Source organism: Equus caballus, chromosome 3 (assembly GCF_041296265.1).
Source record: "Equus caballus isolate H_3958 breed thoroughbred chromosome 3, TB-T2T, whole genome shotgun sequence".
Taxonomy (NCBI): Eukaryota; Metazoa; Chordata; class Mammalia; order Perissodactyla; family Equidae; genus Equus; species Equus caballus.
In genome coordinates, this window is record NC_091686.1 from 94,440,659 (window position 1) to 94,468,151 (window position 27,493).

Here is a 27,493-nt window from a genome sequence, read left to right on the forward strand (position 1 = left end):
GAAAAGTTCTTTCCTTCTGTTGTAACATGCATTCAGGTGTTCATACCTCCACACCATGTGTATTTATTTGCTGACTGCTTTCTCTCACTAGTATGGGAGACAAGAGCATGGCACAGGTGCTCAATAAATACTTGATGAATGAATAAAGTGAACTAACGCTCTCTGAGCAAGGTTTCACAACTGACAAGGCTAAGGATAATATCAATTCTTTTGATTCTTGAAAAAATGATTTTAATTGTTATGGGGCAAAAGGCACAGGGTTTGAATAATTTTCCAAAGCTGTCACTTTATACTAAAGTGAGAATTTCAATAGTTTCTTATTTTACTGGGAGTAGTTTGGCTGAGTTTTCCATTACAAGTCAGTTTAAGTAGATGGAATGACTGTACAAAACATGGATGAAGTCTCCATTTCACTATTCATTAATATGAAAAAAAAGTGAACATTCGTGACAGGGCAATGGCAAGTCAAAGGAATCTTCATAGCCTGGGTGGGGTTCCAAGTGCAGGAAGGCGTGGTGCATTTATAAACACACACTCTGGAAACAGCAAATGTCATGCCCCTCTACGCAAACAAAAGTAGAAAGCTCTCTTTCTACCAGGCTTGGAAAAGTCATGAAAAATTTCTCTTAGAACACAGTAGAGGAACTACTGACTTTTTAAGTACTTCTCAATCTGTAAGGAGGCTGTTAGAAGACAATTTTCATTTTAAAAAAGAAAGAAAAAAAAGGAATATATTTCCTTCAAAAGTAATTTTCCTATAGGAATAGAATATGTTTTAAAGATTTGTTTACTTTCTCACTTCCCAAATTAAATTCTTTAATGTTCAACCTTCTTTGGAAATGTATTGGTAAAAACAATTCCTGTGCATTTTATATACACATGCTGTCTCATATTTTACAAATTAAAAAAAAAGTGGAGGCCCAGGGAGCTGCTGGTGGTTCTGCCAACATCACACTGATACTGAGTAGCAGAGATCCACAGCACAGAGGGAGGCAGGGTCTACTACGCTCCCCATTCTCTAAAATTTTAGCAGGACAACCCAAAGCCTTACCATTTGCCTCAGAGCGCAAGGTTCAGCAGAGGATGGGACGAAGGCTTACATTTTGGTAAGAAAGAAACGACATTTCCCCACTTTCTCTAAACTACTACAGAAAACACCAAACAGGCAGATTTTTCTGTTGTGCTCTCCTTTTAAGAAAAGGGGGAGAGGGGCCAGTCCAGTGGCATAGCAGTTAAGTTCACATGCTCTGCTTCAGCGGCCTGGGGTTCGCAGGTTTGGATCCTGGACACGGACCTACGCACTGCTTATCAAGCCAAGCTGTGGAAGGCATCTCATGTATAAAATAGAGGAAGATGGGCACAGATTTTAGCTCAGGGCCACTCTTCCTCAGCCAAAAGAGGATTGGCAGTGGATGTTAGCTCAGGGCTAATCTTCCTTCAAAAAAATACAATAAAAATAAATAATAAAATTTAAAAAAAGAAAAAGGGGAGTGGCAGGGGAAGATAAGTCACTCTAAAATATTTTTATTCATATGTGGAATTAAAAAAAATCTTACAAATGTCCTATATTGCCTTAATGTTTAGAATATTGACCTGAAAAACCAAAAAGGTCAACCTTTAGGTCAAAGATAGAATTAAAAATGAATAAAGGAATAATAAATTAGGTTTAATATACTCCACCTGTGCAGGCAGGAAGGATGAAATCTGAAGATTTAAGAGTGGCAGCAAAAGCTTTTTATTTAGTTTTGTTAAGTAAAATAATCACAACACTCTACTCCCCAAATGTTTCAGTTAACAGAGGTTTCACTGAATTAAGAAAAAGAAACTTCGTGGTAAGGAATGACACTAACTTTTGGTGAAACGATTTAATTAAATTAGAGTCCTTTGAAGCAGAAAACTAGAGCATCAAGGAGAAAAAGACCATTAATTGCAAAAATACCTCTACGTATTTTAACTTTGCGTATTAATATAAGTTACAGCATTACAGGTATAACTGTTACTTCAAATTCATTTTATTTCCATTTTTTTCAGTTAAGTGCATTTCCTTGCACTTAATTATATCATATCAACTTAGCAATGTGGATCTTCATTTTAGCTTTAAATTAGGCTCTTGAGCCATATTTTCATGCTTGATTAAAGGCATTGGTAGTATACTGAAGAGTAAAATGCATCCTTGATGGTTTTGCATCATTTATAAAATTAATCGTATTCTTCAGTATGAAAGACCTTTTCAAATTAAGGATATAATTAATGGGGAAATTTTATCCCTTAATTTCTCTCCAACAGGATCATGCAATACTTGGGGGGAAGGGGTTGATAAAAACGATGATGGCACAGAATAACATTAGCAGTCAATTTAGTTTTTTGATTAATAAAGTTCTTACTGCTCAGTTATTACCATATTCAGACACTCAGTTATCCAGTTATCACCCTGGAATGTAAATGTTATTTCCTTAAAGCCACTCTGACTTTTCATTGAACACAGTGGTAAACACTTCACTGGCTTAGTAATATCCATGGCAACTCAGTTCCAAGGGCCTCAGAGTGACCTCTGTGTCTTGTATAAACATTTTTGGCAGGAACCTCCACAGCCAATGCATAAGGATGATCTAATTTTTGCAAGCGTGTCATTACCAACCTTCAGATACACAACCCAGGCCAAGCTTTCCCCCTTGTGAATATTTTCCAAGCTCATGGAAGAAAAGAGCAAGACAGAGTGGGAACGTTGCCTTGTTACTTCATATTCTCTAACCCAGATCCCCTCAAGTCTAAACCACTCCCTGCTTTCAAGTCAGACACCTTTCTGTCGTCACCCATGCCCCCACGGCGTTAGTGTTGAACCTATATAAACACCTGGAGTATTACTAGCCTCCTGGTGGCTGAAATGCATCTAGCAGGGCCTGACTTATGAGAGGGGTGTTAGCGCTAAGGTGTTGAAAAAGACAATGAACATAATTCCCTCTCAGCCTGAGACTCTTCCAAGCGAAATGAAATTCCATCCTCGCCGCCAAGTTCATTCTTTCGCTAGCTTCTCCTCAGTCAACTCTCAAACAGTCACGGCTCCATATGGTTGTTGTCATCGATTTTTAAGCAAATCATTTTATTCTTAATATATTTTTACACGCAAAAGGACTGTGGGGGGTTTTTTTTTTCAAGGTTTCATCTTTTTAATCAGCTCCGTGAACGACATCCTAAACATTATATGAGACCCAATCAAATAATGTTTTTCTTCCAGAATTAAAAAAAAAAGGACATTCACAAACATTTTTAAGAAACTCCTCTATATCAGATCTTAAGTAAAAAACATCTCTAAGTAATCATGTTCTTGATGCAGATTTCTTGTAGGTACATTTGGAAATTGCTTCCTAACCATGGTAAACATTGCATACAGGTTTTTAAAATGTCCCTAGATGCACGTTAATTTTTTAAAATCAACCTGGCCAAACTTTTTTTTCCAAAACCAATAATCCTGAGAGCCCAAATGAAAAAAACTGGTAACTGAGGAGTTTTTGTAAGCCTACTTCTGTCATGACCAGATTTGCCTGTGGCCCAAGTTTTGCGCTGATCATGTCTCGAGGAATGTGGGGCATAGGTCTTAAGGAAACACGGATTCCTTTTACTAAAGGATGCACAGTTGATAGGAGAGTATTTACGTCACTTACTACCAGGGTCTTTGAGAAGTTCGCCTATCAAATGCCTGTCAAGAAATGAGTAGCTTCAAGGAATAACACAAGACACAATAATCTTATTACCACTTGGAATAAATAAGAAGAGGTGTTTAATTTTGGAAAACTTACCACCGAGACAGGGTCCATGGCCTCTTGCTTGACAGGGACTGGGTCAAACATGAGCATTCTTTTAGTTAAGCTTTCTAGGGTGCTCTGATGTTTGGCCTAGAAGACAAAACAAGGTGTCCATCTAAATGTTGAGGTTACTTTAAATATAAACTGGTAAAAATAAAATATAATATTCCTCACTCCCCTTCTCTGTTCCTTTTTCTCCCTCGCCCCCGGAATGGCTGGAATTTGTTTCCCTTACCTATGAAAGATGCTATTTTATATAATTAAAACCAGACTCCATGGTCATAACCAGATGAGAGCCAACTGGCATTTCTAACTCAAATACATAAACCCTGACATTTCTGGAACAATATGTACAGCCCCTTCTGAGCTGCAAAGCTTGCTTAAGATTGCTGTGCAACTGAACAGAAGTTCACATTACATATGAATGTTAAATATCGTTTCTTTTTTCCTTATGTTGATTAGAGAAAAATCAGGGCAAAACAAGACAAGCAAAAAGAAAACCTAGAACCAACTATCATTAATAATATCTTTATTTTTATTCTTCTAGACTCTTTAACTGGATTAAAGTATGCACGCTGTTTCATACCCATAATTTCACTTGACAATTTATTGTGAAAATGTTTCTTTTTCAGTAAGTATGGTTCCAAACCATCAAACTCAGTGTGCCACTGCATGAACAGATCACTTTATTTAAATTATCCCTTTTTATTGGGCACTTAAGTTGCTTCTAAATTTTCACCATTATAGACAGCAATGAGCATCTTTATACTTATATCCTCCTGTATGCTCTTAATTAATTTTTAGTATTAATTTTACAATGGGGAATTCTTGAGTGAGAAGCACATTTTCCAAAATATCTGATGTATCATCCAGCAAAGATGCTCTATTATTTTCATCAATAAAATAGAACCTGTTTCCCAACATTTCTACCAGCAATGTATACTATCACCTAAAATAATAAAAACTTTGCCAATTTGTTAGTACCAAAAGGCAAACTATTTTTATTCTAAATTGATTTAATTATTGATGTTGATTCTTTTTCATCTTTATTTACCATTTACACTTCTTCTTTTGAGAAATACCTATATTCAGGTCTTGAGCTCTCCCCTCCACCTTATTGTTTCCTAAGCACTTTTTATATATGAAGACTACCAGCTTGTTTTCCCTCCAATTTCTCCTCATGAGGAATTAAGCCAATCTTTAGCCTATTGTAAAGAAAATGTCCATCTTGATCCTGTTTGGTCTTTCTCTTCTCTTCCTATATGTTATGCTCATATTATCCCTCCATTTCCTTATGTATTCTATACTAGTCCACTAATCCACCTCAAGTCAACTGCTTCCTCACAAGACAAAATATTCAGTCTGCTCAATATTCACCTGCCTTTTATAGGTTATGGGATCACTGCCCAGCTACTCCCCAGAATTTCAACAACCTGCTTCAGGCACCTGCTATCCAAATTTGGTTTAAATGTTCAGTGCTTTGGTTAAAGGTGAGGTCTTTATAGATCACTTTGGTTTGGGTGGGAAAGTGAAGAAGCTCCAGATTGAGTTCTACCTGAAAAAGCTGTAGAAGTCCCTAGTTCTAGATTAGTTCCTCTGTTTCAGTATTCAAACTCCCCACCTCCACTTCTACCTCCATGACAGCAATCCTGTAGTTTGTTGTGTCCATGCTTTTTGGGTTATACTAAGATATCTTCATACACAATTATGAAAGTAACACTGTGTAGTTCTTGTGCTTCATTGCTTTGTTGAAGAAAGCCTGTTCTTGGTCTCATGACAACACGTGAATATCATCATTAACTCAACATAAGTCCCTGACTTCAAAATTTTATTTTCCTACATCACAGGACGTATTATAATCTGAGAACACAACTTGATACCAGGCTGCTCAAATCAATGGTGCTACCACCCTCTTATGTATCCCAGCAAGAACAAACCCCAACAGCCAGTGAAAAATGGATGATTTCATAACGAAGGATGAAAACCCCTTTTGTGTCTTGGGATCTATTATTAACCAGTTCCCAGCCTAGCAGCTGTACAGATGGATATGGTTCTAAGAATTGCTGTCCAGTGTCCCATAGCAGACCGTAAACAAAAGATGTGAGATCGCCTGCTTGTGTCAATGAGGTCACATAATTCAGCAGCCCTGACCCATGGCTGACCACCCCTCCCCCAGGCCTTTTAAATTTAATTTACAGATTCATCCACTCCACAGGACAGTATTTTGATGCAAATCCTTTAAATAAAAGCACTCATATTCTCAGGTATATAAGGAAAGAGCCCTGGTCCTGAGACTCAAGCAGGAGCTGGGCATCCTGGTCCTGCCAAAGGGTAATTCTTTTTCACAAGCAGGAAGATCAAACGAGATTTAAAACAAAACTCCTTTGCCTTCTAAATTATTTATATCAATAAATATGGACACAATTTCTGTATGTACATACTGTACACACCACTAAATTTGCTGGGTCCAACTTCTGGAGCAGCGTCCGTTGCTAACATACCTAGACTTGGAGCTCAATCCTCTCCACTCTTAAAAAAAAACTCAGACTAAATTCAGTTCAAAAGTTAATAGTGCCTACATCCTGTGTGAGATCTTATACAGGGCCTTGCCACCTCACAGCCGCTCCGCCACAACAGCTTCCTAGCACCTCCACACCTCAGGCCGCCCTGCCCCCTTTACCACCAGTAAGAGCAGCACGGTGGGTTTAAGACCATGGGCTCGGAGTGCATTCTGGTTCAAATTCTAATGCTACCATTTAGCTCATAAAGCCACCAATGACTTTTTCTAATGCCCACAGCAACGACTACAGAATCCATTTAGAAATGAGTTACACATTCACCTGCTGTATCTTTTACCATTTTAAGACATGATTTAAAATACTTTTGTTCTTTGATTTTTATGTTTTATCTAAATTTAAGGACATTAGTGCTTTGTAAGACTTGTAAGAAAAAAAAGTCTAATACAAAGCATCTATTCTAACAAAAGCCAACTCCTTTTTATTAAAAAAGAATTGTAAAGGTATGTTTATTTGTTCAGAACTGTACCTCAAGAGTAACTCAATCGCTGATGAAGGGATATTTCTCTCATAGAAGTACTTCAGCTAAGAAATGAAGAAGAAACGATAGAATTAGAATACCTCGTTTTGAAACTCCTCACTAAATAATGCATCACTGGACAATATAGAAAAAAAGAGGCTGCAAAATTCAAACCACTCCAAACAGAATCCAACTCCCTATCCATTCACAGGTCCAGCACATTTGTTCCCAATTTGGGAGCTTCTAAAATGACTGGTCATACTTCTACTGAGAGTCACAGGACACAGAACGAAAGAAGGACTGCAGAGAAAACAATCCACCCTAAACTGTTCACGAGAGCTTCTCAGGAGGCGTGGGGGGGCAGCTTCAGACACATCTGAGAGCCAATTTTTAAATTTATAATTCTACAACTAAACCCTCTAGTTAAAACAAGAGAGGAAAGCTAAGCTAAAAAGGAACCAAATTTAGGAAGGGAATCAAACACATTAACACAAATGAGGCATTTGTTTATTTATCTGCAGAAAACTTCTATACTCCCTACCTACTCTGCCTATCTCTGAATAGACCACTTCGCCACTAGTTTTGACTTTGTCTTGGGGTTCTGGTCTAGCATCAGACAACAGTGATTACAATGTCTCCAAAGTACCCTCCATGTAACTGAGAAGTAACTTATAGAACAATCAGGTCCCGAAACACAGTGGCTTTTGCTACACAGGGCAGCTCAGTGCTCTGGGACTATTACCATCATTTTAAAAGAATGCTAAATAAACTGCAAATGCTGAAGAAAATCTATTACACAACACTGACGGCAATCTTAAGTAGTACCAGCAGGTGGCGCAATAAAACAGGTATTAGAGACTAGGACGCCGGCACTAAATAGAGTTTGCCAACGTCAGGGTCTTTAAACCTAGTGGGTTTTAACCAGGCTCTCAGGAATTCTGTTAACCATTTTTTGTGGGTATCACAGAGATGGGGAGGCCCCAAATGCGGTTCTGTGTTTCCTTACAACTATTTTCCAATCATAAACACATTTACATCTTAGTTGTATTTAACTAGCTTAGAAGAAATACATTCTAAACTAAGCAAACCCAGGATAACAAAACCGCATTTAAAAGAGAAAAAAGGGCAAAACTGGTTTTAAAGAAACTTCTAAGTTATCGAGGTGCTTAAAAGCAAAAATATAGGAACATCATCATTGCCAAAATAATTTCCTGTAACTGGAGTAAATGTCACCTTCCCCAACTATGCTACTTTGCTGAGAAGGGTCAACAGAACTGAATTTTCCTCCAGAAGAAAGAAACAGATTTCCCTTCACACTCTTTCCACTTAGACTTCTGCCTTTTCAGATGTTAAAATAAGGGTCACATTTTTGCCAAAATGGAAAACTGCATGATTACGTATTAAGAAGCTTTGGTGAATCATTTACATGAAGTTTCAGAAGGAATCCAGTTCCCTCTCGCAGTCCCAGTGGCCCAGGAAGCCTCCTCGACAACTGGTTTATGAGGCACAAATGAGCCACGGGGCTTAGGGACACACACAGCCGTTAATGTCAGAGGAGGTTATGATTTAACCAAACCCCTTTGAAAGTAGCTTGTCTTGAAGCCAGAGCATGTTTTATTACAGAAACCACCTTATAAATGACTGCCCCTTCCTTAGAAGCACGGGAGAGAGAGAGAGAGACAGAGAGAGAGAGAGAGAGAAAGAAAATGAATATGTGTCTGAAGCAAAGTTCTGGGTGAAATAGCAGGATTTGCCTTTGACATTCTCCCATCTCATCTCTTTTATGCCGTTTCCGTATCTTTCTTTCCTCAGACCCTCAAAGGGTCCCTGCATTATCCTTCCTAACCCAGCCTGACCCTAAAGCTCCAAATTGCCACAGCCTCCCTCAAAGCAAATCTTTGTTTCCTAGCTGACCTCAGCCAGGTGTAAGGAGAAAAACAGCATGATCAAACCAACACACCATCTGTAAGCGCCTTTTTTCAGCTCTACCAACAGTTTGGATATTAAAGGAGGAAGCATGTTACATGTTACCTTCCCCCACCCTTTACGCCCCAAAGGAACTTCGGGGAAAAAAGAAAAAAAAATCGTGTGTGTGTGTGCAACATCCCTGTAGCTAAACTTCCTTTCCAAAGAAACTTTTTTCTTTCTTCACCCCATACCTAAACTCCTCAAGAGCTCCTAGTGAGTGGAATATTTAATGGCAGTTGCTCTGGCCAGAAATACAAGGGGACGGGCAACAGATGTGAAGCAGGCATTTCCAAGCTGCAGGTTCCTTCTAGAGCAGCCAAATGCTGGCACCTACCTGGCAACGCGTCCCGTTCTCCTATCACTGGATGATTTTCACTCACCTCAGTCTTCTAGGGTTGGTTTGAAAGGAAAAAATTCCACGGAGTATTTCTAAATCTTTGCCCCTCATAAATTAGATTCGTTATTTTGCATCAAAATGTTTTGTAAATGGGAAAGAAGTTAATTATTTCGTTTCAGATCAAATATAATGATCCAGAGAGCAAACAATCCGCCCTCTCCTCTGTCTGCTAACAAGCCACCCAATTTTACTTTCCTGCCTCCACCCAGCTACTCCACCCTATGGAGAGTTGCCAAGGCGAGTCCAACTTGTCCAAACAGGACATGGCTTCAGATAAGATTCTGCCCACACCCTGTACTTCGGAAAGACCAAGTGAAGCAATTGATTTTGCATGTAAATAAGGACAGGTGCAAAGGTAAGAAGCAAGCAGAATCCCTACACAATTTCCAGATTGAGGCCCAGTAAAGAAGGGTTGGGGGTGGGGAAACCCAAACCCATATCCATACCCTTTAAGTAAACTCTCAAGTTCAATGCCATCTGATTAGTAGTGTCCCACACCTTTCTTAAAGGAATTTTAGCAAATGCTAATCATTTTCCCTACTAAGGTTACATACTTGTTTTCCTTCTTTATGCTGATAATTTTGTATTTTAGTTTTAAAGGGCAAGCAACCCAAGATTAACTGAAAAATACCTATAATGTGTAATCCTGCTATGTGCACGTCTTGCAAGGCCTGCCTAAGCCCTCACAATTCTCTTCTGTGAAGGGTTATATAATCAAACCCAGAAGGGCTGCGGGAGGCCATGCTGCCTCTCTGCTCGGTGTCCTATCACTCAGGACCCACCCAACTCCACCCTAAGAGTACTCCACCCATGGGGCCCCACCCTGGAGGGAGGGGGAGGCTGGGAGGGACCAACTGGCTCAGGTCAGCAGCCAGTTCCTGGTAATTCCAGCCTGAGCAGGGATGGTTGGAACCTTAAAAATAACCAGAGAGAATCGTCAGGGTGGTGGTCATTCCCTTGGCTCCTGAAGATTCTCCATGAAAAGTTTATCTCATAGAGCCCAGAACCTTTGGATATGAAGCCACGAGCTAATACTGCCCTCTCCCTTCAAAAGCAAACAAAAAGGAACAGAAAAGCATTTTGAACCACTGCTATGTAATACAATTGATTCAACACATCCCAAATCCAAATCCCCCTCCTCCTTGCTCCTGCCTTGAAAGGGCTGCCCACCACCCCTCATCTCCCATTTGCCTCATTTGCTGGTCACTCACCATGGAAACCTAGAGGTCATCTTTTAAACCTTCCTCATCAACTTTTCCTTCCATTTCTACTACTGCCCTTGGGGCCCAGCCCCTCGGTGGCTCAAGTCTGTGCTACTGGGGTTTTACCTCCACTGGTCTCCTCACCCCCTGTCCCTTAGCCCTTCCAATCCATGCCAACCACCTTGCCACCTACATTTCTCAGAGCCCTCTTCTCATTTAGTCTTTCCCAAGCTCACAAACCCTCCAATGGGATCCCCGGGTGTGCAGAGTGCAGTCAAGCACCCACACCCAGCACCCCCTTTCCCACCAGCTGCCCCCTGCTCCAACAAGTGCCCTTCATGCTGGCTGCCCTGTCCTGTCTCCTCCCCCCCCCCCCCCCCCCCGCCCATTTCTTTGTTCATTTTTGGCCCTGATGCTGGGCAACCAGCGTGGAATGCCCCGTCCCCTTCCGGCTTATCTAAATCCTCCTTATTCTTCAAAGACCAGCTCAAGGCCCTCCCCACTCTATGCAGCCAGCTGACTGCGCCTTGGCAGATCTGAGGCCACCTCTTTTTACCTAGATAGGCTGAACCTTTTAACGTTCCAAATGGCACATCTCAGGTGCCTTGCACTCCTTGGAGGGCTCCCTCCCTACTCCCCAAAGGAGATCAGGTGTGTTCACATTGGCAGTTTTCTTGTCAGGCATAAGGAGAGAATATAAGAGCACTCAGCCCACAGAAGGACTTCTACAGTCATCTCCCTTTGAATGCAGTTGAAATCTCCCTTAAATAAGTAATCGAGGTGACAAGGCCTAAAAAGCAAACCTATTAAACCAAATCTCCAAAAAAGTTAGTGCTCTTAACCTTAACCTTGCCTGTCATGGGTCCTCCAGAGACCTTATCAGAATCACCCTCAAAGAATTTGTTATCACCTACTCAGTCAGATCTAAACAAGTCTAATGTGAAGATCTCTACTCTCTGTTTTAAAACCTAAAACAAGAAAGAGGGAGAGAGTGAGCAAGTGAGAAAAGAGGCAACTGCATGAGAAGGGTACATGCGTGTGTAACAAACATTAGGTCTTTTTTTCCAGAGGATACTTCTGTTGACCAAGGCAAGCCAGGAGCTAAGTGATGTCACAGGTTTCCTGCTGATCATCACCACCTTCATCATTGGTAATCTCCAGGTGCTGTTCTTTACATGGACTGTGTCACTTAATGCCTATCAAGTGGTCCTACCTTCCCATTTTATTGATGAGAACACTGGAACAGAGAGGTAAAGTAATCTGCCCAACATCACACAGCTGCTAAGTTGTAGAGACAGAATTGGAACCCAAAGTAGTCTGACTTCAAGGCTGGAGGACTTGGCACCACACTCTACTGCCCCCTGGGCAAAGGACAATGTCACAGCACAAAAAGTAATAGAGGGATAGCGATTTCTGTGAACAGACCTGTCTATGGGGGATATGGAATGTGGGGACAGTGTATCTACAGTCGTGGCAATTTCGCCTCCTCCCAACTGGCCCCTGCTGCCTACTCTCTCCTAGCATGCATGCTTGGACACAAGATCAAAGGACACATTCTGAAGGCCCCCAATTAGGCTATTATTCTTCCTAGCCAATGCACCTGCAATTGGTCCATAAAACTGCTGAGAAAAATTGGCAGCTTTACCCAAGTAAATACGGAAATCCTCATAATAACTCTACAAAGGTGGAAGGGTCAGGCCCTCATCCTCATTTTAGAAATGAGGAAATGGAGGAACAGAGGTGAAATGACTCGCCCAAATCCACAGAGCTGGTTGGAGCTGCAGCCAAGAACAGAAGTGCATCCGCCTGCAGACCCAGGGCTTTCTGTTCTGCTTCAGCATCTGTGCTGTGGGACCGACTTTTAAGTCAAGTCATCTTATCCTGGGACCGCTCCCCTGCTACAGAGGGTGTGGGACGTGTGCAGTGCCACACTGGCCCATGGTAGGCAGTGCCATGGGGAGGTTCCAGTGGGCAATTAAGATTTCAAAAGGCCTTTTCAGGTTAGATCAACCCAGACCTACTCCATCCTGCAGCATAACCAGTAATGACTGCACATAATTTGAGATTAGCTCTAAGGAGTAGGTGCTCAATAAATACTTGTGAGATGAATAAATGAATGGATGGCAAACTGCACTGCTCACATGCCAAGATAACATGAAGAATGAGGGCTCCAGAAGGATTCTATAGCAGGTGTTGCACAAGGAAAATTTGCCCAGGGGCCAGGGAAGCTGGCCTGAAAAGGACCTTCTAAAACCTAAAACGCAGAGTAAATGCGAAAACTTTGGGAGGCTTGAGAGAGAATAACTCCTTTGTTTGGAGAACTAAGCAGAACAGGAACTTGAACTTATGAATGAAAGTAGCTTTGGGGTACAGAGCTGTGGAAGGTACCAGGGCGCAGAGTGCAAGAATAGATAAAGGAGTGGATTTCAGTGATTAGATTCAAAGAACAGTAGTTAGTAGAAAGAAGAGCATATAGGCCAAAGGAGAAAAAACCCACACTTGATCCACAGGTCGCTCTCCAGGGTAGAAGCTCTGACCTTAATGTCCACTTGATCTCTTACGTCTAGATTTGGCCAAACTCCACTGATGTGGGTTGACACTAGCTCCAGGCCATCCCTGGAGATCCCCAGGCCTTCCAGAAATTGGCAGCCCTCTACAGCACGTCCCAGGCTAAGCCGAGCTCTTCAGGGTCCTCCTGGGAGGGGGCTGCCTCAGGATGCACCCCTGTCCTGGCAATCAGGCCAAGAGCTAGATGCAGGGTTACATGGAATGCATGGAGGAAGGGCCACTTAACGTGGTATGTTCAGTCTCCAGCTCTCCTTAATAATTAGATGGGTGAAATGATAATGTATTCGGCCTGCCAACACAATGGCGTGAGTTTCAAAAAGCTCTGGGAATCTGTTTTGCCAGAGAGAGGACTTTACTATTAAACATATTGACCGAGGGATACAAAATATACTGACAATTTTCTTTCACATGTTCCATTGAACTACAGTGACCTTTCAGAAAAAGCACAGAGCCAGTTAAGAGGATATTTTTTTGCTTTGGGAAAAAACAGTCCTATTCCTCGTTCAGAAACTGTGTCTATAGCTTGTGTCTCTTTTATTACTACTTAATTTCAGAGATGGAGAGTTGAGGGGGGAAAAAGCAGGGCTACCTCCTTTAAACAATGCTCTCCCTTATCAGGGCAGACTGCTGTCTGGTTTCCCGTCTCGAGCTCTGGCACTACTGCTTCAGATGAGAACCAGGGTCTAAGGAAGGGAGAGATCAGCCCTGAAAGTGAGAATGCTAAAAACCATCAAAATCCTTCTCTTCCAAATTACTCCAAGATGAATTCTGCCTAGAATATGATATATTAGCAAACCAGATTATCAAGGGTTTTATGATTCTAGGATTTTTTTTTTAAAAAGCTAGAACTAATGACAAATAAGCACTGCAGAAAGAAATCCAATTTCCAGAATAATATAATTGCTACTATTTAAAGGATGAGGTTGCTTGTTTTTATTATTTTTTTCTTAAACACAACTAGGTGTGAAAACAGAGAGTTAGAAATGCCACTTAAGAAAGCTGTTCATTATAGCAAAAATGTTGATTTGGAAATACTAAGAAGGCCACTATTTAATGGGGGGATGGAGATAAAATGGAATTAAATTAGGAATAATGATTTGCATGGTCAAGAGATGAAACTATTATCCCCCCCCCCTTTTTTTTGTAATTATGGTAACTGTCAGATTGGTATAATTTTTTTTAAATTGTTTAGCTTAACATTTAAAAGCCTCAAAAAATTATTTTTCTGATAGACTATATTAGACTCTAATCATCTCTATGAACCACCTCCCTCTCTCCTGAAATGGGGAAGAATGATTTGGAATCAGCCAAATAAAGACTCTGTCTACCAAATCTAGTTAGATTGTTAACAACTTTGGAACTAAAACAGAAAAAGGTGCTTCAACTTGGGTTTACTTATGAATTTCAGTTTAAAGGCCTCTTGTCCTACAAATTGGGTTAATATTTCAAATTTGCTTCCCCCAAAGGAGAAAGGAAAAATCTTATTGAGACTTTCCAAAACTTCCATCTTTTTTCAAGGAAGGCTATCAGTAGCCTACTATTTGATTCTAGTAGCTTTCTTAGTATCATATTATACATTTTCCTTTATCCATAAAGAATGTGGTGGGACATCAAATTAAAACCAAAGTACTATTTTCATCAATTTTGGGGAGGATGGGGTCTAAATTGCTGCCTCAGCAACTCTGAATTAATTCCATTAGAGAACATGTAGGTAACCCCTTTAGATTTTAAAGAAAATCCAAAAATAAGTTAAAACTTGCCAAGTTTTCTTTTCCAACCATTTCTTTAAAACTTATTTTCTGAAGAACCAAGAGAAAAATAATTTGTTAAAGTAGGTTTTAAATAGTTAACCCAGAAATTTGTTAGCCCACAACTGATAGAATACACACAAAAGAAAAAAAAAAGGGGTTGTGAAAAAGTTATTGTAAAATAATCAAAACAAGAGCATTCCTCTCTTTTCAAAATATAAGATTACAATCTTCCAAACTATCAATAAATGAATTTATTTCCAGTTCTCCTTTTCTTTGCACTTTTTATTCTTAAAACAGTTTGGAAATCAGACCTAGAACACAGTAAAATCCTTGTCTTTAAAAAAATTATGCTAGTATTTAAATCTTTCTCTTTAAAAAAGAAATAGTCCTGGGATTTTTGGACTTTCTCTATACATCTTGAGCTTTGCTTCAACACTTTTTCTAAAGATTTCTTCCTTAAGACATAAGCAAGACTTTCAAGTCAGTCCAGGCTGCCAAGACTGCTTAAGTTCTCCATCCGATGACACTTATGCCCGGAGTGTCCAGTGTTAATGTGAAGAAGGGTGGGCCACATCTTTCAGATAATGCTCCATCTTCTAAACTGCAAAGTGGTAATCCCAATCCAAAACTGACAGCTTCAGGGCAAAAACGCCTATCTCAAAACAAACCTGCTACCCACTTCAAAACCAGAATGGAAAACAAACAAACAAACAAAAACCACCTCCTTTAGATGTCTAGCCAATCCGCACACAAAATTCATAAAATCACAATTTGGCAATGAAAAATTAAAAAAGGTAAAAGTATGTATTCACGCACATAAACACATTGGAGCAAAGTGTGTATGTAAAAAGGTTAACTGACTTCTCATTATGACATAACACAGGCATCTTAAGCAATCGCAAGTGTGCAGAGACATGATAACTCCCTGGGTGGGGACAGGGAGTTTAGCGGCAGGGACCACGGCCTGGTCTGGGCTACTGATCTACCAGAAAACAGCCTGAAACAGGAAAGAGCACACATATGCCACTTGGAATGTATGACGCAAACCCCAGCCTTGAAACAAAGAACAGGAAACAGCTCTGCTGGCTGTGCTGGAGAGAAAGCACAGAGAAACATTTAGCCGGCCCTCCCTGACCCTATATTCATGAGCAGCTGGAGTTTTTTAAGACAACAAGGCGGTGGGGGGTGGGGGCTGGTGGAGGTGTTTGTTCTATGGGTGCGAATAATAACACCAGCTTTATACAGGGGACCTGCCCTATTTACAAATAGGAGCTTCCACATACAGTAAACATCATAAGTGAACATGTGATTTTATCATATGCAAGCAGCAGAAACCTTCCTAATTAACACCAGCCTCCCTACTGATTTCTTTTGTCTCTTTCTTCCCCATCCCAATGGCTGGTCGCTAGCCATGATCAAATTCTGGGTTAGGGTAATGAGTATTGTTCAGCCTCAGAGCATCATGAGGAAAAGGATGATAGAGAACTGCTGTTAAGAATTCAGATTACAATTGGGTTATCCCACCTAACTGAAAACTGGACCAATTTTAAGGGTCCCTTAGCCACAGAACGAAATTCCAAGACACAGAGTGTGAGACATGTAGAGTCACCTCAAATTTTCAATTGTCTTTTTCACCTGGCTAGTTATAAACATATTTGCACACAGCTGCACATCGGTGTCACATGTACACACATCTACAGATATTCACCTTTTGAGAATGTGATTCTGTTCCTGACATTTTATTTAATCCAAAATTGTCATACAATCTGTAGGATAGAGTAACAATTTTTACAAGGCATCCTAAAATGTCTATTTTCTTTTAGGTATTTTTAAGGTAGTGAAAGCAATTCATAGTCCTTTTTTCCATTATTTCTTTCTATTTTGTCAGCCAGGACTGTTTAACTCAGGTTTCCATTATTAGAGATTTAAGAATCTGTGTAGACATAAATACAGGTAAAAAAAAAAAAAAAAAAAAGGCATCACTGTGCCCATAGCAACCAGAAGATTGGGTTTTAATTTAGAAACTTTGCAGTGAAAAAAACAATAGCTTTCTCTAAAGCTATGTTGCTATGCTTTATACCTGACAAGGGTTTGTGGTCAAAATAGCTACTTTTATTATTCTCACATTAGGATTTTAATACTTGGATTCCCCTTCACGCAAGCAGAATGTGTACCTTACAGTATCTCTTCATTGAATTTACCAGTAGTACATTAGGATTTTTTCTTCTAATAGTTCCGCAGCAAACCCCACTGAATGTAGAAATTGAGATATCAGTTTCTCTAGGGAATTAAAATTAATCAAACATCTCATTTCAGTTTTCTGTTAACAGCCTAATGTCAACTAACATTCTCTATGTTTCAAGCCAGAAGAAACTCATTCGTCCACTTTCTTTGAAAAATACAAGTCCCCAAGTTTTGGAGATGTTAATGCTATCAGATTTTTTTTTTCCCTAAAAGCAAGTCTTCCCTCGGGTTAGACAGATTATCATCCAGATGGATTTCCCTCATAAAAATGCTCTTCAAATTCATACATAAAGTACTCAGAAAAGGACAGCACAAAATTGCTCTGTGGAAAAACTTAGAATGAACAAGTGCTCTATTCTCCACTGGATTTTGCTTAATAATTACAGATACTAAATCTAAATGAAGATTCATTCCACTTCATACTCTTTCCCATGTACCAGACTCCTATGAGAATATAATCAATATATTTAAAGTGTCTTGGGTGATGTTAATGGAAAAATACATCCTGAGTTAGTAAAAAATTCAGTATAAAATGTTTATTTTAGTGAAATACAAGGAGGTGAGCGATTTCCAATTTCCGTTTAACCTGACATATAAAAATAAGTCCCATCCACATGTCTTCATCCAATGTTATTGTATGTTGCTGTACAATTTAAAGCAGAAAAGATTCTCCCTGTTATCTGCCACAGAAGTGGCCATGAGAATTCCAGGTATTATCTGCTATCTCCAAGAAAGCCACTCTGAAATGTTAAGTAGCTCCCAAGGGTCCGGGTCGAAAGATCAGTCCCTCGGTCCCCACCCGGCTCGGGTCCCTAACGCGGCAGGCAGTTGCTTAAGGCGCTCTCCGCCTCCAGCCACGCTGCAATCCTTGCTCCAGGCACTGCGGCAGGTTCTCTCCATGCCCCCGAAGATCTCTCCAAACCCGGTCAGCTCTTTTCTCCTGCCCCCGAAGATCCAGACACCCTGGCAGCTTCTGGGTTCCAGCACCGAGAATGGGATGCTGCCTCCAGTCCCAAGTGCCCTAAGTTTCTTCCCAGAGGGCCCGCGAGGCTGCTCCAACTTTGCTCCGGCGCCCGGTCCGAGGAGGAGGGCGGCGGGGGGCGCGGGCGGAGGGCGGGGAGGGGGAGGGCGCGGGGGTGGGGGACCAGGCGGGGGAGGAGCAGGAGCGCGCGGCCTCGGCGCTACCTTTCTCCAAACAACGTTGCCACACGCGGAGAACACTGAGATTTCTGGGGCTTTGGAGGGAATCGCGAGCGGGCGGGCGGGCGGGCGGCGGCCGGGGGACCACACAGGTGAGCCCCCACCCGCGCCCTCCCCGGTGCCGCGGGGGGCGCTGCGGGCCTCGCTCTCCTCACCCCCGGATCTCACAGTGTCTTTCCCCGATCCCACACTTTCGACCGCTGAACCCGGGGGCCCCCTCCCCCTCGCCTCCTTCTCCGCCCCCACCCCCGGCTACGAGGAGCTGTTGCACTTTCCCAAGCCCACAGGCGCCCCCACCCCCGCGCTGCACCCCCCACCTATTCCCTGCGCGCTCCCCGTGGAAAAAAATTAGACCGGACGAGCCGAAAAGGGGGGCAGCAGGAGTCGGGGCGAGAAGGAAAGGTGAGGGAGAGGGGACTTACTTTTCCAGGCGCGGTGCTGAGCGCTGCAGACGAGAAATAAAGGCCCGGATCCGGGCTGCCCTGAACCCCGCGAATGCAGTAATGTCAGCGCTCCAGTCCGGGCGGCGTGGGCGGCGGCGGCCGCCGGGGCCGGGGACCCGGGCTGGGGACTGGCGCGCGTGCGGCGGACGCGGCGCGGCTCGGCGGGCGCTCGCGCTGCGCTCCGGTCGGGCCCGGCTCCGCGCGGCTCCGCTCCTGGCTCCCCTCTGGCTCCTGGCACCAACTCCGGGCAGTCACATGACGCCGGCGCCGCTCGCTCTGCGAGCCTCCCGGGGCTGGCGGGGTAAGTAGAGGCTGGGACCCAGGGTGGGAGGGTCAGGGAGGGGAGAGGGAGCCACCGCGGCCGCCCGGGCTGGGCGGGTCCCCACCCACTTGGGTGGAGGCAGCCGCCGGAGGGGTCGGCCGAGTCACTCGCGCAAACACGCACCCCGCCCTGCGCCCTTCCCCCGCCACCCCCGCCTCCCGCGCCGCCTCCGCCCCGCCCCGCCCAGTCACCCGGGGACGGCCTGACAGACACTCATTATTCCCCGGAGCCGGGCGCCGCCCCGCCGGCCGAACCTGTCCCGCGAGGCGCGGCGCGGCCGTGGGGCTGGGCGTGCGCCGCCGGCCCCCGCCCGGAGCCCCCGCCCTGCGCGCCCGCCCTGCGCGCCCCCGCCCTGCGCCCTCCGCCCTGCGCCCGGAGCCCGCGCCCCGCCCGCCCGGCCCCGCCGCCGCGCCGCCGCCCGAGCCCGGGGGGAAGGAAGGGCGGCGCTGGCCGCTCCGGGCGTCACGGGGCTGCAGCCCGCTGCGCCGCTTCCAAAACACACAGCCGGGCCCGCGGGCGAGCCGAGGCGGGGGCCCGGGCTGGCCGTGACCGTCCGTCCACCGGCCCCGGCGGGCGGGGCGGCCCCGGGCGCGGCGGGAAGGGCTGGGCCCCGCGGCCCCTCCTGGCCCAGTGCTTCCAACTCTCTTAAAGCAAAAGCAGGAAAATGCATCGCTGGGGAGGGAGCGGGAGGGGACCCGGGCGGGTTCGAGAGAGAAAGAGCGGCAGAGAAGGGGAGGGCAGTTGAGGTGACAAACTCTAAAATGGTCCCGAGTTTCCAAGGTCATTCGACATCCTGTTAGCGCGCTCTTTTCTTTGTGCCCTGGGGCGCCGGGGCCCCCTCGTCGCCTGGCCCCGGGGAGGGGCGGCCCGGGTGGCGCCCCCCCACCCCCCGCCGCCTCCCGGGACTTTTCCTTGGAAGGCGGGGAGACCCCCTAAGCAAACTTCCCACGGGCTGGGCCTGCCACGAAGCGAAAAGGCGACCGGTAGCAGCGGCATTTGCTCAGCCGGGCCTGCCCGAAGACTTGGCAAACGTCGGTCCGGATCCTCCCGCCCGGAGGGAGAACCCGGGGCGAGCTCAGGGCTCAGCCCGGTGACCTTTCATTTCATGTCGCTTCCCTGGGACGGAGCGCGAGCTTGCTCCGTGGCCTTCACAGCGATGGGAGCGGGGCGGCGGAAACGCGCCTTCCATCCAAGCCAGGCCCCTTGGAGGACTTTGTATAGCTTGCTCCGTAGTTTAATGCTTTTTGAGTTTCTTTTTAAACAGTATTAATGTAATAAAGAATACAATAAAAAGAACAAAGAACAAATTGGTTCAATTGTTTCAGTCCCGTGTAATGTTTAAAAATGTCCCTCTTCGGTCTACGGCTTGTTATTGTTTCAAGATGTTTTAAAGGCTCTTTAAGTTCACCATTCTCGCTTTGATGCTTCAAGCAGGCATGGTACTACTTAAAACGTAAAGATACAGTGTATTCCGAGCCCCGTCATGTAGCTACACAGTATTATAAAATCAGTACCGGGTAACCTCAAGTAGTGAAATTGCATATTGTAAAAAATGCACATACATAAAAGAAGACCCAGCACTGACACTGGTTCATATGCTATCATGCTGTCCCATAAGATTAATCTTTAAAATGTAAAGGGATGAGGGTTTTTTAATGAATAAAAGACAAATGCTAGAAAGAAAGTTGGATTCATGTCAATTACTAATTGCAATTCATTGATCACTGACATTAAGTGTCTGATTGGATGCCTTAGATTTGTATTAGCTGAAAAAACATATTAGTGATGACTGATGTAATTGTTTTGCATTTCGGTGTCTGGCTCATAGTAGGGGCCCAAAAAATAGAGGCTTCCCTCAAGGGACCTGGAGTGGTGAATACCTAAGGCGCATAAACCCAGTTTTTTACATTGTTCATGTGGGTATGGACCCAAAAGAGAAGAGTGAAATAGGTCTATCTGAGAAAAGTGTGATCCAAGATAAGTAGGGAGTGGCTGTGATATGGAAGGTCGGGGAGGAGAGGAGTCATAAAAAAGGTTAATTAACGAACACATTGTGTTCAGTGCCTCGTGGGAGGCAGATCAAACAGAACTTGTACAAAAATGAATCCATCCAGCAAAGGACACCACCATCCTTCCAGGTGCCCGAACCAGACGGCCTGAAGTCATCTTGACTCCTCCCGCTCCTTGGATGGTCACAGCCCTGTCTTTCACTGACTCCTGGACCTCCTCAATCCCTACTCACTCCTTGGCCACTATCCTGGTCCAGCCTATTGCTAGTGTTGTGTTGGTTATCCTGTTTGTAGCATGGCTATGGTGTGGGAAAGGAATTGGAGCAAAGGAGTAAGATTGCCTTTTCTAAATGCAAACCTAAAAATATCAATCCCTTCAATTACTCCCCTCCAGATAAAGTCCAAGAGTTTACCACCCTGCTGACCTGGCCTCCACCTATCATTGTAGACTCATCTCTCCCTCCTCCCCTCCCACTCTTTTCTCCAGCAACACTGAGCTTCTTTCCTTTCCTTTCCTCCAACTTACTCTCCCCACTTCTGGCCCTTTGCACATGCTCATTTTTCTAGGTCAGCTAGCCTCCTTGCCTTCTCCCCCAACTCCTGACCTGCACTCTCATTTCCCTAAATGCTATTCATCTTTTAAATATTGATTTAAATGACATTTTCAACAAAATATATCTCTTCTTACCACCATCCCTCACCCCACCTTTGGACAGTGGAAGTGATCCTTCTTGGTGCTCTGATAGCACCCATGCTTCACCTCTTGTAACACTTTATTCTTTTTTATAATTGGCTATTTGACTCTCTCTCTGGCACTGAAATAGGAACTCGGTGAGGCCACCAACCGTGTCTTTTTAGCAAAATTGTATCCCATGACCCAGATGTTCATTGCATATCTGTAAAATGGATAAACATAAGCTAAGAATTGAGAAGAAGTCATTCAGAGCTGAAGAGATGAGAAGAGGCTTTGGGGTGGCAAGTGGTCATAAACTGTACTTTGAAATAGTAAAGAAGAGGGGAGAGGGAGTTCCCTTCACTGAGTGTTTTTAAGCAGTAGAGTGAGATGGTCGAGGTGGTGCCTAGGTCTTCTTTTTATCCCTAACACTAGTGCAGTGCCTGGCACATGCTTAAGTGTTCAATAAATCCTGGAGACGTGAAGTATCTCAAGCTTGGTCCTTGTGGTAGCTGTTTCACTCTTGTTCTTTGAGGACAGCAGCCCAGTCTGGTTTGGGTTTGGGGCAGCATATAGTCAGGGAAGGTTACCCCTCCCTGGCCCCAGAATCGTTGCTCCCAGCCAATCATTGCAGTCCCAGTCTCTTTTGCCAGTGACTGGTTGGAGGGTAGATATGTGACCTCATTCTGGCCAGTGGGCCATAAAGGGAAGTGTGCTGGGGCTTATGGAAAATATTTTTCTTCATACTGAAAAGAAACTCTTGCAAGGATAAACCCCCAGACCTGCTTTGGAAGGTGTGTGAGGATGTGATGCTTGAAGCTATGGCAGACATCTTGTACTCATGAGAGGAAAGCAAGGTTTTGGATGTCCATACAGACAGCTCTTTCCATCATTAACTTCCAGCTCAAATATTACCTCTTAAGAGATGACTTTGTTGGCCACACAATCTGAAATATCCCCCCCTTCTCCACTCACTGTCTAGTCATCCTTGTTCACTTTTTTGTTACCTATTTTCCCAGTTAGAACCTAGGCGTCCTGAGAGCAGGGACATTTTCTATTTCCCAAACTCCTAGAACAGTGTCTGGAAAATATAAAGTATTCCAAAAATATTTGTTGGTTAGTAGATGACAACTAAACAATAACACTGTGTTAATTCAGGGCCGAGTGGACGCAAGCCATTACGAGTCTCCGTTTTCTCTTTTGTGGCTTATATCACAATTAGTTCCGTTTCAGGCAATCTCTTTCTGATACACAAACACATGTTCTTGAGATTCCTTCTTCCTCCTCCACTCTCTTTCAGAGCGTTTCCATTCGTTCCCCAGGAAAGTTTCTCCTCCTTGTTTGATGGGCAAAGTTATGAGGGCAGAAAATGTCCTGTGCTTGTGAAATTATGAGCAACACAGATACAGCTACCTTAAAGGGAAACAAATCCATATTTTTTTTTCTTCCAGCTTTATCGTGATATTATTGACCTGTAACATATGTAAATTTAAGGCATACAACGTGATGATTAGATACACAAATATATTGCAAAATGGTTACCACAATAAGGTTAGTTAAAACTTACATCCTCTCAAATAATTACCATTTTGTGTGTGTGTGTGGTGATAACATTTAAGAGCTACTCTCATATCAATGTTTAAGTATATAATACAGTGTCGTTAATTGTATCTGCCGTGTTGTATGTAAGATTCTCCAGACCTTATTCCTATTATCGCTGGGAGTTTGTACCCTTTGACCAACATCTCTCCACTTCTGTCACCCCCTAGCCTCTGGCAACCATCATTCTACTCTATGTTTCTATGAGTTCAGCTTTTTTAGACTCCACATATGAGGAAGATCGTACTGTATTTGTCTTTGTCTCACTGACTTATTTCACTTAACTTAATGCCCTCAAGATCCATCTATGTGGTCGCAAAAGGCAGGATTTCCATCTTTTTAAATGGCTGAATAATATTCCATTGTGTGTGTGTGTGTGTGTGTGTATATATATATATTTGTGTGTGTGTATGTGTGTATATATACACACCACATTTTCTTTACCCATTCATCCATTGATGGACACTTATGTTGTTTCCATATCTTGGCTATTGTAAATAATGTTGCAATGAACTTGGGAGTGCAGCTATCTCTTTGAGATAGTGACTTCATTTTCTTTGGGTATGTATTCCCAGATGTGGGATTGCTGGATCACATGGTAGTTCTATTTTTAATTTTTTGAGGAACCTCCATACTGTGTTCCATAGTGGCTGCACCAATTTACATTCCCCTCAACAGTGCATGAGGGTTCCCTTTTCTCGTGTCCTTGCCAACACTTGTTGTTTCTTGTCTTTTTTATCATAGCAGTTCTGACAGGTGTGAGGTGAAATCTTGTTATGGTTGTGATTTGCATTTCCCTAAGGATTAGTGACATCGAGCATCTTTTCATGTACCTGTTAGCCATTTGGATGTCTTTGGAAAAATGTTTATTCAAGCCCTTTGCCCATTTTTTAGTTGGATTATTTGGGGGTTTTTTGCTATTGAGTTATACGTGTTCCTTATATAGTTTGGATTTTAGCTCCGTATCAGACAGACGGTTTGCAAATACTTTCTCCTATTCTCTAGGTTGCCTTTTTTTATTTTGCTAATTGTTTTCTTTTGCTGTGCAGAAGCTTTTTTAGTTTGGGGGTAGCCTCACTTGTTGACTTTTGCTTTTGTTGCTTTTGTGCTTTTGGTGTCAAATCCAAAAAGTCTTTGCCAAAACCAATGTCAAGGAGCTTTTCCCCTATGTTTTCTTCTAGTAGTTTTACCGTTTGGGGCCTTACATTTAAGTCTTTAATCCATTTTGAGTTAATTTTTATGAGTGGTGTATCATAGGGGTCCAGTTTCTTTCTTTTGCATGTGAATATCCAGTTTTCCTAATACAATTTTTCTTAAAGAGACAGTCTTTTCCTCATTGAGTATTCTTAGCTCCCTTGTCAAATATTAGTTGACCATATATGTGTGAGTTTATTTCTGGGCTTTCAATTCTTTTCCATTGGTCTATGTGTTTGTTTTTATGTCAGGGCCATACTGTTTTGATTGCCATAGCTTTGTAATATAGTTTGAAACCAGAAATTGTGATGCCTCTAACTTTGTTCTCTCTCAGAATTGCAAAACCATATGTCTTGAAGTAAAATTAGAAATGCTAGACTAATGATCATCCATCTTGAAAGCATAAAGGGTCCAGAGATTCTCTTTAGCATCTCTACAAGTTTTTGCCTATATTATCCATCCATCCATGCATCCATCCATCCAATTTAGGAAATATTGAGCTTGAGTCAGGTGATGAAGAGTTATAATAAAGATCAAACTGAATGTATGATCCTTGACCCCCCAACTAGGAGCTCTCAGCACTTCTAGTGCAGATGGATAATTGGAATTGTCCTGGATTATGTTTGGCAGGACAAAGCAGTTAAAAGACAGTGGTACAAAAGTAGCTGTAATGTTGGATCTTGGAATCTAAATTGGAAAGCTAAAACAGAAGAGACTCTAGAGAGATAGCTAAAGGGTCAGTGAACTAGCATTTCAAATAGGTCAAAGAGCAGACACATTGGGAATAACATAGTAAATGACCTGAAAGGTTAGGAGATGAGTAGTCAGAGAGTGGGGATATGTGAGTTTAATATTTAAGGGTGACACAGTCCCAGAGATAGCAAGGTTAAGGGTGTGCCTGTGGGAGTGGGAGACTAGAAGGGGGTGGAGAAGATCCCCAAAGATGAGAAGATGAAGAAAAAGAGTGACTAGGGTATTGAAAATGGTTCCATGTGGATCCTGAAATTACTTAGAATTGTGACCAAACTTAGGATCAAGAGTAAGACCCAGGTCCTCAGGCCATATCTTAATTTCATGAGAGAAAGTCTCCAAAAAACTGGTGAATGATAGAAACCAGGAGAGAATGGTTAGATATATGCTCCTTTTTCTATAGTTAAATCTGCTTTCCTTGAATCATGATTATTCAAGTTAAAAACAGTCACTCATATTTGGTTGTTTATTGTATGTCAATAATTTTTTCTACTTTTTATTGCAAATATACTATTTCTGCTTCACTGAGAGTTCAGATTGGCTGTTGGGGACTTGGAGGGGATCATAAATATCATTTATAACATTATTTCAAAGGGAAATGAATTGTAATCTCCTAATCAATGACCTACACATGTAAAGATGTCAAATGTCACTTATTTTTATGTTTGGGACTATCTGGATTTCTCCTCTGCTGGGAGGCAGGGTTAGTAGAGAATGGGAGACCCACAAAATATGATAAACTACCGCCCATTTTTCAGCTTGTTTTGGAATGAGGCTGACTATGCTTCCAGCTCTCTCCTCTCTGTTACAGGAAAGTTATCGGCGTTTCCATCTGGGATTTAAGTTAGTTCAGTAAGTCTTTGTTGAACATTTACCATAGGTCTGGGGTGGGCACAGGAATACAAGAAATATGTATAATATAATTCCTGCATTCAAGGAATTTGAGAGAAAATATATATTATAATTGCTTAAATAATGATGACACAATGCAGAATACAATGAGTAAAAATTTAGAAAAAAGGACCATAATATGGGAGTTAAAAGGATAAAAAGAGAAATTGATTCATTTGAAAACTACAAGTATTCTAGTGCGATTTGGTCCTTGTCTTCAAGGAGCTTACAGTCTGGTAAAAGAAACCACATCAGGCCAGGAAATCTCCCAAAGCCTTCCTGGAGCGGGTGATGTCAGTGCTAGAACTTCCCTGCCGGGATGGGGATGGGGCTACTCCACACCACATTTCGGGGTCTGGAAAGGGCACAGGGGCTAAGGGTCCAAGAGCAGGGGACATGAGCTTCTCAGGAGTGGTGTGGGGCAAGGTAGGAAAGGTCAGCTGTGGCCACGCGGTGGAGGAAGCAGAATGCTAAGGAGTTGCACCTTTTCTCAGCAGACACTGGGAAACCATGGAAGGTTTCTGAACGAGTGAGTTGCATGACAGCATATAAAATGACATTAAATATAACTCTTAATATAAGGTTCCAACAGTGCAGGGCAAGTGGCAGCAACTATGGTACATGTACCAAAGGGAGAGATACCTATATAGATGTAAATATATGTACATCATCTTTCTCGTGCTATGCACATGTGCGTGCACACACACACACACATACACAAGCACGCTTTTGCTTTCCCCTCCTCGGTAACTAAGTCAGCAAAGAGACAGTATGTGAATTATGCTCTAGGGAAGTCGCCTTTCCACCTTCCTTTTTCTGCTCATTCCAAGTGTGTTGCATGACTACGCCTGAAACCCTGAAGTTTGAAGCACTTCCTTCTGTGTAAACGTGCAATTGCACAGGTTTCCCTGGTCCTTGCCTGGGAAAAAGACTTCAGCCTTTCAGTCCTTAGCTTCCCTACCTGGCAGGCCAGTCCACACTCACAAATGCTTTAAAGTTTTGCTGATATGTCATAGAAAAAACTAGGCATATGGTCAGATCCCATGAGCAGTAGAGAGTCCTTCCTGACCCTTGTAATTCAAAAAGGTTAGCTAGCAGAAGACGATATTAAAATCATAACAGTGGTCATATCAAAGTGATACCAGTAAGGATGATATTTTTTTCTTTGCCTTTCAATGCTCTTCTTTTTTTTTTTCTTTAATGAACATATATTACTTTGTAATAAAGAAGTATGTTTTAAAAATAGCTAAGAAAGAAGGGTGCACATTGTATGTAATTAAATGTGAGACCTCAAGTGCAATTTTGCAAGGTGGCTCCTTTAAAAGTACCCTGGACCCAGAGCTGTGGTTCTTTGCTTATAAGTTTTGAAGCCGGTGGGTAGGAAGGGAGGGGCTCTAGGGGGTGAGGGCAGAGGGAGAGGGTGAACATTTTCTCTTATTGACT

At 42.9% G+C, this 27,493-nt stretch overlaps 2 protein-coding genes across 14 annotated transcripts in view; one reads left to right on the forward strand and one right to left on the reverse strand.

Annotated features, from left to right (window-relative positions):
- Nucleotides 1-18,731, reverse strand: part of KLF3 (KLF transcription factor 3) — a 35,421-nt gene extending 16,690 nt beyond the window's left edge. For 2 of the 11 annotated variants that reach the window (XM_023638230.2, XM_023638233.2), the window contains exons 1-2: nucleotides 18,592-18,731; nucleotides 3,798-3,893 (exon numbers count right to left, since the gene is read on the reverse strand). In XM_023638230.2, coding sequence (XP_023493998.1) covers nucleotides 3,798-3,854 — 57 coding nt within the window. In that variant the 5' untranslated portion in view covers nucleotides 3,855-3,893; nucleotides 18,592-18,731. Of the gene's footprint in view, nucleotides 1-3,797; nucleotides 3,894-6,848; nucleotides 6,905-9,141; nucleotides 9,402-18,591 lie in introns of those variants that run through there. The other 9 variants (XM_023638231.2, XM_070263993.1, XM_070263992.1 and 6 more) reach the window with 9 other exon arrangements.
- The window catches only part of LOC111772926 (uncharacterized), a 253,596-nt gene continuing 244,775 nt past the window's right edge, over nucleotides 18,673-27,493 (forward strand). For all 3 annotated transcript variants that reach the window (XM_070263999.1, XM_070263998.1, XM_070264000.1), the window contains exon 1: nucleotides 18,673-18,913. In XM_070263999.1, coding sequence (XP_070120100.1) covers nucleotides 18,673-18,913 — 241 coding nt within the window. The remainder of the gene's footprint in view (nucleotides 18,914-27,493) is intronic.